Here is an 11830-nt window from a genome sequence, read left to right on the forward strand (position 1 = left end):
TCTAGTGATGGTCACATAATAATTTGAATGTATTTAATGCCACTGAATATTAATGCCACATAACTTAAAAATGGTTAAAATGGTAATGTTTTTACTATGAATATTTGACTACAATAAAATGAAGCTGAAAATGAAGGATTCTCTAAGTTGTAAGGTACTACTGCTTTTAATTTTTACACATGCTACACATGCAATTTATAGATGGGATTGATATTTTATGATTTTGTGACTTCCCAGAAAATCGAATAAGAAGGAAACTAGGAGTCTAAGCACCTTCTGTAAGTCATATATTGAGGGAATCACATTTCTTTCTGTCCAAATTATAAAAGAAATTCAATAACAAATAGAGATTACAATAAACAAGTAGTCTGGTTTTCAGTTGTGTCTTACCTTGTTTACACATTTGCGTATAGTCACTTAACCAACTTGTATGTTCGCTAGCATACAGATTACCTGAGTGTAATGGTCAGTTGTTATGTTGTCATCTGTTGATGTCCATTCCCCATATTTGAAATATTTAGACTCATTGTACCAGATTCCAATTATATGTGTCCATGCGAAAGGATAAGATGTTAAATGCATATTTTCTCCACAAAAGGTATCTGAAAGGAGGGAATAAAGGTTAAAATTTCAGAAATATTATGCAAGGAGGCTTTCCTCATTTTTATTTTACAAGTGATTCACTGATCAGCTAGGCAATTTCATAGGAGAGGAGGTAAACTCAGTGGTATACTTTCTGGCCATTTTCTTTGTCATTGATGGATGTGCACTTGGTGCTCACATTTGGTGAGAAGTTGATGGTAGGAGATGATGAGCAAGCTTTGAAATCAGATCAGCCAACATTTCAGTCTCTGCCACTTCCAAGCTGATGGAGAAGGGTGGAACCAAATCAGAGAATCCTATGAGATGTAACAGGGTCCATGGCTTAAAAGCAGCCACACACAGGTATTCATCATGCAAGGACCTTGAAATGAACAGCGGTTTATTTAGCCACCCACTCATGGTGCGAGCTCTTGATTGAACATGATATTTAAAAGTGATCTATCCTTCCCTGGGGCAGGAAAGACCCATGTTGCTAATTCGCCGCTCAAGAGCATTGGGCTAAGATTTTCAATAATATGTAGAATTAAAGTTACACTAGTATTTTAGATTATTTTGTAATAAAAAAAATGTTCATAAATGTTATCAATGGCTATTTGTGTAGGAAATACTAATTTTTTTTTGGTTTTTTGTTTTTTGGAAACTAGCAGTGAATCACCTTATTTATATGCCATAAGATAGGCTCATTTTTGAGCATCTAGATGTATTTTTATGGGCAGCTCAACAGAGTTGGCATATACCTCATTTCTCAGCAGTATTAGTGTTCTAAAGCTAATGAAATCCTCATGGTGATATTGTGGGTAGCTGAGGTAACTACATAGATTGGAAACACCTAGGTATTCTAGCTGCACTCAACTCTTCTGTAATACTGAGAGCTTTGATTCTTTTCTCCTGATGGTCAGAAATTGGAATCTGAAAATTTGAATATCCAAATTTGAAAAATTAATAATAATAGCACAGTACATTAGGCCACAATTCACTGCCATGTATGTGCAAGTGCAAATATAGATGGAATGACTTAACTCACTCTTGCCAGCTTACTAAGCAATCTCTGCTTTTTAAGTACAAAGGTGGGTCATTTAAACATTTACTTACTGTTAAGCCTCCTCTCAAGTGGGTTGCTCTCTGACATATCACAATACCTTGAAAAGATTCTGGCATTTTGTTCAGCCTCTTTGCTCCAACTCTATAGTGAAAAGACAAAACCAAGCATATGATCTAATTAACAGATACATGATAAGACTCTAGTTTATTGTTTCTAAAAATCCAAGACTTGTAGTATCTTCAATTACATAAACTAAATATTTATATAATGAGATTACTTTTAAATATTCTGGTAGGAAGAGGAATACAAAAATTTCAATTTATTGTATTGGCCCTTGAATTTACAAATTCAAAATTCAGCAGAGGGAGAGAACATTCTATGGGCTACAAAGTGGAGTGGGGGGAAGGGAGGAAAGGGAGGGAGGTTGGGAATAATTGGGTGGGGGACATGGGGTACAAATGCAATTTGTGGTAATGGGTATACAGCCAATATGAATCTGGCCCCCACATCATGGGCACAAGGGGTGACAATCAGCTTTGTATCTCATGAATATTCAAAACCAATAAAAAAGATTAAAAAATTCAGTAATGACATTCAGATATAGCTTCTCTCACAGATGTAATAAACAATTTAAGTAAATGCTTCCAGGAAAACAGACCAGAGTTAGAAATTCAGCCCAGTAATTTATTAGCACTTTTATCTGGAACACACTATTTGTCTGTTTTGATCTCAGTTTTTTACAGTTCATCACCAAAATTTTATTTAAAAGGTTTAATGAGATAATGCCTACAACTGTGATATGCTAAATTTATGCTGCATGCTTAATAAGTAAATGAGAGCTGTAATTACAAGCAAGAAAAGAGTCACACATCTCCATCTAAAATTATGAATAATAACAGAACATAATAGCGAACATCACATGCCAGAATCTGTTACCAATTCTATATGCATTTTTTCTAACTTTATCTTCACAGCAACTCTGTAAGGGAGATAATATTATTATACACATAAGCAAATAAGGTAACAGAAGCACAGGAGATTTCGAATAACTTTTACAGATCACACTATCAACAAGTGACAAAGAATTTGATTGCAGTTAGTCTGGTTCCACAGTGTGTGCTCTTAACTCTCAATATATGTCAGTTGTTCTGAGTTGAAACATTTTGTCCTATACAACTTGGTAATATCTGTCCTCCAAGTAAGATAAACGGCAGAAACTCATATCTATCAGAAGGTCTGACACTCTGTGACAAATGATCTCCCTGACACTTTTATCCACACAGTCTGTACATCCACTTAAAAGACTATCCCTATACCTACATAACACATTACCAACAAAAGTTGTAGAGTTTATTTTTACTATAGTTTTTTATGTAAATTAGTCTGCTACTCTTTAGAGTAATGTTTGGATGACATGGATTTTCAATATTTTTTAACGGCATGGAAAGAAATTTAACTATTACATGTGTATGCTGACATCTTGTGGTAGTTCTCTAGAATTATCCTTCAGGTTGATGAATTTACTAAACCAAGAGATGGATTAAATAACACACTAGCCTGACACTGAGTAAAAACATGGATGTGCAGTTTTGAATGTTTCATGTAAGAAAAGATGTGATTTAGTCACGGCTATGTCTATAACTGAAGGAGCAGAGATGGCACTGCAATCTGCTCAGCGTGTAGGATCTCCAATAGTGGGAATACCATTTTACTCATGAGTAAAGAAACCTTGCCTTTATTCCCAGGTTACCAAATACTCAGAATTGGAACTTCTCTGGCTAAATCCTAGCTGACTGCTTGCAGTATATGCTGTGGTATACTGCTATGCAGGTCCTGTTCTGTCCTGAAGACTTATTACCCCATCAGCTATGAGTCCGGCCCACAGACAGCCCTACTGTCTGCCCTCTCTACAAATTGCCCTCATCCATGGACATACTCCCTTCCCTGGGGAAGACCACTTCCAAGAGCTAGTAGATAGAAATGCCAGGCCCCTTCTCTCCATCTTAGGACAACACAGAGGGACCTTCCTAGTTTTAAAGCTTCCCATGAGATAAGCTGAGGCTTATGTTATGGCTACATCATAGCCCAGTTTCTCCCTGTGCTTAATCCTGCTTCTCTCCCTATCTCCATAGGTAGGTGTAAATCTGGAGATTGTTCCCCAATAAGTACCCTGTATGCTAATCTCCATCTCAGAGTCTGTTTATCTTATCGAGGGAAACTACCTGAGACATTCATCATTTTTAAGAGAAATTTGTCTGTTAGAATAAGCATCCAGAGCATGCACTAATTATAACCCTTGCTTCTCTAGGCCAGTCCAGGGTTCAAGAAAGCATGCTGAGCTTGCCCATAAAACAATGCTGCAGCTGGATAATAACATGAGGCCTATCACTTCACATACCTGAGACTTTCCTAAATTTGTCTTGTGGCAGAGCATACCATATTTATAACAGAAAGACCATTTCTTGAACATTTTGTGGATGCAATGAAACTGATAAATAGATTTGTCAATATTTGTTTACCTGGCATCATCAACTGGCTTAGAATCTGGACATCTTAATGTTCAGATGAATGTCTTAGCCTCTAGGCTACTGCCCAATGAAGACAGCTATGAAATGCCTGGATAACTTGTTAATCAAAAGCTGCTACATATATTAGCAGCATCGGCAACAGCTGGGAGATTGTAGATGTCTCCATGTCAGACCTCCTGAATCAGGATACCAGAATATGGGGCCCAGGAAGCTGTGCTTTATCAATTTCTTCAGGTGATTCTTAAGAACAGTGAAATTTGAGAAGCACTTTCCTAGGGAATATAAGCATGAAGCTAGACTGTGTCAAATGGAATTGTTGCTCTGTCATTTACTAACTGCGTGATTGTTGGTAAACTACCTCCTCTGAACCTGTTTCGTCTTCTGTTATGTCCTAAGTTGGTAGTGATGATCAAACTTGTGGTATATTGAAAGTTCATAGAACTTCATACAAACTCAGTACACACCAATACCACTATTGCTGTCACTGCTGTTGCTGTTGTTTGATCTTACCATCTTCAGCATGTTGCTGGCTGATGGAACTACTCCTCTCCTGAGGGTGTTGTGAAGATTAACAATTTCTTCTTGTATAGCTGGCAATTCAGTGACAATTTTGTTGTATAGTTTTTCTGGTTTTACCTGTTACCAGAAAATTATTAATTAGTGTTCATTTATGAAATGGAATTTGTTACATATATTATTTGCAGACTCATAGACAGTGTGAATTTATAGCTTATATTGAATAAACAGTGATCTACAGCATTTTTGAATTTATGAAATCTCAGTATATTAGATTGCATTTCTTCAGTGCTGGTTTTGAGGATTTCTGAGTATCATGCTGACATTACACTAGTGTCCAGAATAGCACACTGGTTATTATGTGATTAAGGGGTTTTTCAAATTTATGATTCATATTTTAGAGCATGTTGGAGCACTTTTTACTGGATAATATAAACCACAGTGGGAGATTTCTTGAAATCACATATTTTACTGACTGATTTCCCTTTCTTGGCCCCTTCTCCACCCAACCCCACCTCCCAGTGAGTATTCTGTTTGCTTCCCAAATGAAACACTTGCATTTGAATCCTAGTCTAATGGTATATGTCTGGGAGAACCCAGACTAAGAGATTTATTATTAAGTACAAAGCCTCAAGAATTATCAACTCAGATTCTGTTCCTTCTTATAATTCATATGAGAAAACACCAATGTTTGTAAGTATATGTATAGAAAGTATAAAATAGAATTTAAACTCAGTCTACAATTAGAATTAGTGGCTCTTCTTTTAATTTGTTTATCTTTTATCCTGCAACTAAGAAGAAAAATACATGGTCAAAATATTTTAGGTTAGCATTAATTGCTATAAGGAGTATTTTCTTTGTATGTGTGTGATACATCACATGTACTTCATACATCTTTTTTAAATGGCAAAACTAATGTAATATAATTTGAGTTATATCTGTTTCTTTCTCAACTACCACAAGACTATCAGCACAGTTTATGAATGGATAGGATCCAGAACCATGTCTTGCTCAAATGTAGAAGTAGTTATTGTCATTTATTTTGTATCAACAGTTTTAGAGTATTGGGAGAGGGAATAGATACAGAATCTGGAAAACCCCTCTCCCAATCCTCTGATGTCTTAGGCTCTTGAAATCTTCTTCCTTTAAATCTCTCCTCCAATGCTCTTTACCTCTCCACTTTTATGGTCACCAACTATATCTCATGATCATCCCCAAATAACGTATCTCCCAGATGACCCAGTCAAGCATTTCCCTGCCTGACCATGATTTTCTCTTCTTCCAAGTTGCCAAGGTCAACCACTGTGCTGTTCTTCAATATAATCTAGCCTTCTGACTCACTCTCTATGGTCTCTACTACCCCTCGCTTGTCTTGTCTTCTCTATATCCTCTTATTTCAACAACTCCCTTCCTAAAGTACTGAATCCTTTGTCTGCCCACTCTCTCTTCCCAAATACCTCACCTAGGAACATCCCAACTTTGGATGAGAACAACAATTCTTCTGTCTAGACTGTCAGCTGAACATTGCCAGAAAAATACTCCACAAAATGACAAATATTGGTATAACCCTAAGTCACTATGACTGATCTCAAACTGTCTCTTAATTCTTCTTCTTAATTTTACTCAGCTATCTGGTTAACTCTGTCTTTCTCCACAAGATGATTGCGGAACATTTGCACTTTCCTCTATTTACATCTACATTTTCTCACTGGATTGAAACTTCCTACTTCCTTAAGGAGAGAAAAGCTATCAGACAGCAGCTGCTTCAATGTCTCTTGCCCAGTCCATCAATCTACCTGTGTCTGTCCTCATTCTTTCCTCCTTTTTTGTGGTACTAGAGAATAGGTCATTCTTTCTAAGGCTCAACTCTCCACCAGTGTTATTCAGCCCATTTTCTTCTACCTTTCTCCAAATCTCACACTACTCACTTTCTTTCCATTTTGTTTATCTTCAACCATTCTTTCTTTTTTTTTTTTTTTCCTTTTTGTCTTTTTTACTGACCGGTAACGGGATCTCAACCCTCGGTGTCGCGCCCGTACCGGGGACTGGCAACGGGATCGCAACCCTCGGTGTTGCGTCCGCACCGCGCTCAGCCAGTGAGCAGGAACTGGTCTCCACATGGGATCCAAACCCTCGGCGGGAGCGCCGCTGCATTCCCAAGCGGCGCACTCTCCAGTGCGCCACCGGGCCGGCACTTCAACCATTCTTTCTCCTTGGTCCTTCCCAATGGTATTTATTCATAATTATGCTGCCTGTATCTTAAAACTAACATACAAACACCTCTTTATTTACCTCATTTTCTTGTTATCCTATTGTTCTATATCTCTATTCACGTACCCTATCAAAATTCTTGAAAAGTTTGCTAATCCTGGCTGTTTACAACTGCCCATCCTCTAAGTAATATAGCTTTGCATTCCCCCTTCCCCCTTCCATTATTCTACTAAAACAGTCGTTCTGTATCAGAGGTGATTCCGCCCATGGTCCCTTTAAGCATTAGGCAATGTTTGGAGAAATTTTTGGTTGCCATTATGGAGGGAGAGTACTTGTGCCATTTTTTGGGTAGAGGTCAGAGATACTGCTGCTAAACTTCCTATAAAGACCACAGCAGCCCCCACAACACAGAATTATCCCATACAAAATATCAATAGCACTGAGGTTAAGAAACCTTATATTGGAACAACTCCTATTAAGATCACTGACAACTGAATTTGTATATCCAATATTGTTTTAATATATTATTCTACTTGGTGTACTGGCAGCTGATTCCTTTGACTAAGCTTTCAATGTAGAAATACTCTTTCTCTTGGTGTAAGAAACAACACAGTCTCTTCCTTTTTCTCTTACCTCTCAGACTTCTCCTTTATTACCTGGATGGACTGTGGCTATTGCTTGGCCTTCTACTGGCCTCCCAGAATTCACTAATGCATTATTAACTCTACATTCTCTCTTGCCCCCCTACCCATTCTTTTCCTAATTTGTTCTCCAGTCATCAACCAGAGTAAGAATTCCAAAACACAGACACAATGCAATCACTTTTCTGTTGAAAGTCTTCAACAGTTTACAATTCTTAGAAATATGAACTAAATCTTTAACAAGGTCTTTGAAGATCCAGCCTATTCCTCAGCCTCTATGATATGCTCCCCTACTTTTCTTTGCTTTGGTCACAATGCTTTTCTTTCATTTATCCCAGTGAGCCAGTTCCCATCCTGCTTTAGAATACTTGCCTATGCCTGTCCCTCTGTTAGTATACCCTTTCAGCTTGCAAGGCCAGCTGCTTCTTCAGATTTCAGGTACACCTTGTCCTCAGAGAAGCCTCTAATTATCTCAGCAAGATCAGGCCAGCCTGCTCCCTGATCACAACTCCTATACTTTTCCTTCAAAGGACTTTTTGTGTAACATCTACCAGATTCTCATGAAAAACTATATATTTCAATAGTAAAGCAACTTCTGATTGACAGTAGAGGAATAAAGTAAGATTCATGCCTAGTGGTCAGTCTATTTTCTTTCTACCTGGAGTCTAAAAAAAGAAAGCATAATTATTTTTGTTGGGCAAATTGGAATAACTTATTATTTACTTTAACTGAGATTCATGTTTAAAGTTTATATAGTAAATTTGTGTTTGGGCTTTATTTGTCTTACCTTCTTGTTTTAATTTAAAATTTTCAAGCCTTAATTTTATGAGCAAACTGTCGATAAAATTATATGCAAATGTTCCAGTAATCTCTGGTTATAGAACATATACATGTTGTTTTATCAATGCTCTCCACTCTTTTATATATATTTTCTGGGTTCTTGGTCAGTAAGTGGGTCAGGTTTTGGTTTCCTTAAATGGGAGAAGTTCTACCTATCTACACTATGCTCCAGGCTTTTAACTCATTATTTATATTATACTGATCCTTTTTTTTACATGGCAATTTGGGCCAGGCTCTCTCCCAGAACTTGGGCTAAGTGGCCTAGACAGCCTAGTACTAGATTTTGAAGGCAAATGTAGTTTTTGCACTGTTGGCCTTTCTTCCTTTCCTTTGAAATGGTAGCTATGCTTTTTCAGGTTGGCTTTTTCTTATTGCAAAGTAAAAATATCACCTTTCTGTATTGGGCGAGTGAAACAGGCAGAGAATCAGAGGGAAGGAAGGCAAAGTCTTCTTCATGACTGTACTTCCAGCTTACTAGCAGATTATTGGGTATTGGACAAGAGGTCCACCTGGTCTCTCTTTGGGGAAGAAGGTGGGTGATAGGATCCAAACACCTAACCACCACCCAATAGCCTATTGCAGGTGGATTTTTTTCTTTCATCAGTACAATTAAAAGCCTTCCATGGTTGACTTCTCATACCTGGCCTAAGAAAATATAAAAACCGCTCACTTTCTATACCAAAGCTATTGACATCAGCTCATCATAAAGGTATTTTTGATGTATTTAATATCATTGAGGTTATTTAAAGGTGAATATTAGTGGCTGATTATAAAATATTAGGGACCTACTCATTATACCACTGAGTGTTTTGTTTCCGTTTTGTGATTGTTGAAGTTCTTGTTTTAAATAAGTAGTGAGATTCAGGCCTCACATGTTGATTCCATTGCTAACAGCCCCTCACACTGTTTGTTGTTGGCATCTTTTCATTTTATATTTAATTTTATGTGTTAAATTCTCATTATAGTTACTAGTCATGTAGCTAAATTGGGATATTAATAAAATATTTACCTTGTCTGGGAATAAAAACAACAGTGTTTAATTTTATTTTGTTTTGTTTTTCCCATTTACTCATGGAAAATTCATAGATAGGTTAAAAAGAAGTAGTTCCTGCCCTACATTCTGAGGGTTTTTTCTTTCTTTCTTTTTTTTTTTTTTGGTGTTATCCAGAGAGACTATAATGAAATAAACATGGGGTCATAAAGCTAAACAGATTACGTATAGTTTCAGGCCCTACCACTTCCTAGTTACTTCACATTGGCCATATGACTTAATATCCTTATTCTTTGGTTCTCTCTTTCGTAATATGATGTTAAAAGAAGTACTCGCTTAATAGGGCTATTGTGAGAACCAGGTGAATAATGGGTCCAGCATCTTCACAAAAGTGACTTTAACATAGTAAGTTATGTGAAAGGGTTTAGCTCTTGCTATGGTCAAATGTGTCCCCCCAAAGTTCATGTATTGGAATCTTAATCCCCACTGTAACAGTGTTAAGAGGATGGAAAATCCAATTAAGGTATTTGAAAGACGGGACCTTAAGATTAGATTTTGAGAACTGTACCCTTATGAATGGATTAGTCCATTTATGGAGCAATGGGTGAGGTTCTGATGGCTTTTTAAGGAGAGTGAGTGAGCAGGTTAGCTTTCTTTCTCAGCCCATTCTTGCCATGTGACACCTTCATTGCCATGGGACCCTGTGGAAGAGCTCCTACTAAGAAGAATGTCTTCACCAGAAGTGCCTTCTGGACTGTGGACTTCCCAACCTCTGAAGTGTAAGAGATAGATTTTGTTTTCTTATAAATTACCCAGTTTCAGGCATTCTGTTGTAAGCAACAAAAATGGACTGATACAGCTCTTATCTCTGTCCAGAAAGTAATTACAAAACATATAATCCCCCATACTTTTCGGGCCAAAACAGGTCCGAAGCCAGCAGTAGCAGCAGCCAAAAACAAGAAGTACTTCATTGCCATCCCTGTAAAGAAAAGTTACACAATTTTAGATTGTTCTTAACTCATGGGATAAAGTTTTGTAACAAACTTATTTTGAAACACTTTTCAATGTATTTACATTTTCTACAAAAGAGACCTGTAGGGTAAGAGAAAAGATTAATATGTTAGTCATTGGGATTCAGAGAGGAATACAGAACTGTGAGTGGAAGAATAACAGACTCCGAAAGATGTAAATTATTAATCTCTGGAACCTTTGAATATGTTGTATTGTGTGGCAAAAGAGAATTAAGATAGCAGATGGAATTCAAATTGCTAATTAGCGGATGTTAAAGTAGGGAGGTTATCTTGGATTATCTGGGTGGGCCCAATATAATCACGAAGGGTACTTGTGGGATCACATACCCTCACCCCAAGATTTACAATAACGTGGTAACACAGATAATGAAATACGCATCCCATTCCTTCCTTAAAATAAAAAGAAGCTTCTGAAATACCTGTACAGTAGGTCTATATAGGCCCACACATTACTATTTATGCCTGGATGCATACTACATATATGCATGCATACATATGCATATGTATACTTTATATATCATCTATCTCTATTTACCATATACGTTTTGTATATATTTGTGTATATATGTTTATACACACACACATATATATCTATTCACTGAAGTGCTATTATTCAAGTGAATCCCCATTATGAGGTTGTCTATAACTTCTGTTATTGCATTTTCTGAGCAATACATTTCGGAAGTAATGTCTGCTCATTATCTATATTGTTATGATGGTTTCATGGGTGTTTACTGACATTAACCTCAATTATACCTCAAAAAAGCTGTTATAAAAGGCTTAAGGAATACAAAAAAAATTACCCGTTTCAAACCAGCCAAAACAACTCATATTGACAATTTAGGTTTTGTCTTTCAAGTCTTTATTTATTTTTTTCTTGCATACAGATTTAGTACTTAGTTTGATTCCATATGAAAAGTTAATTTGTATAACATGTTTTTTTCCCAGAATTTCTCATTATTACATATTTATTATGAATGTTATTTTGAAAATGTGAATAACTTATTAATTTACTTAAGATTTTGGCTAAAGTTTGATTTTTTTTTTCCTTTTTGTCTTTTTTCGTGACCAGCAACGGATCGCAACCCTCAGTGTCGCGCCCGTACTGGACCGGGACCGGCAACGGGATCGCAACCTTCGGTGTTGCGCCCGCACCTCGCTCAGCCAGTGAGCAGCCGGTCTGTATGTGGGATCCAAACCCTCGGCGGGAGCGCCGCCGCACACCCAAGCGGAGCACTGTAGCAGTACGCCGCCGGGCCGGCCCTGCTCCTAATATCTTAAATAGCTAATTATTTCAACAGTACAAAAATAAATTTATTTATTAAATATCTATCAAGCACTTATTATGTATCAAGTGCATTTAGAATTGAAGTTAGATTTATATCAAAAAACAGCTTTAGCTAAACTTTTTGATTTATATCAAAAAA

The 11830-nt window shown here is 37.0% G+C and overlaps 1 protein-coding gene across 1 annotated transcript in view; it reads right to left on the reverse strand.

The window, feature by feature from the left end:
- The window catches only part of CRISP1 (cysteine-rich secretory protein 1), a 35764-nt gene extending 25415 nt beyond the window's left edge, over positions 1–10349 (reverse strand). Inside the window, exons 1-4 of the mRNA XM_008582495.1 lie at positions 10281–10349; positions 4684–4809; positions 1696–1786; positions 454–602 (exon numbers count right to left, since the gene is read on the reverse strand). Of these exons, the coding sequence (XP_008580717.1) occupies positions 454–602; positions 1696–1786; positions 4684–4809; positions 10281–10349 (435 nt within the window). The remainder of the gene's footprint in view (positions 1–453; positions 603–1695; positions 1787–4683; positions 4810–10280) is intronic.
- Positions 10350–11830: the final 1481 nt, after the last annotated feature.

Source organism: Galeopterus variegatus, unplaced genomic scaffold, assembly GCF_000696425.1.
Source record: "Galeopterus variegatus unplaced genomic scaffold, G_variegatus-3.0.2 Scaffold2642, whole genome shotgun sequence".
NCBI lineage: Eukaryota > Metazoa > Chordata > Mammalia > Dermoptera > Cynocephalidae > Galeopterus > Galeopterus variegatus.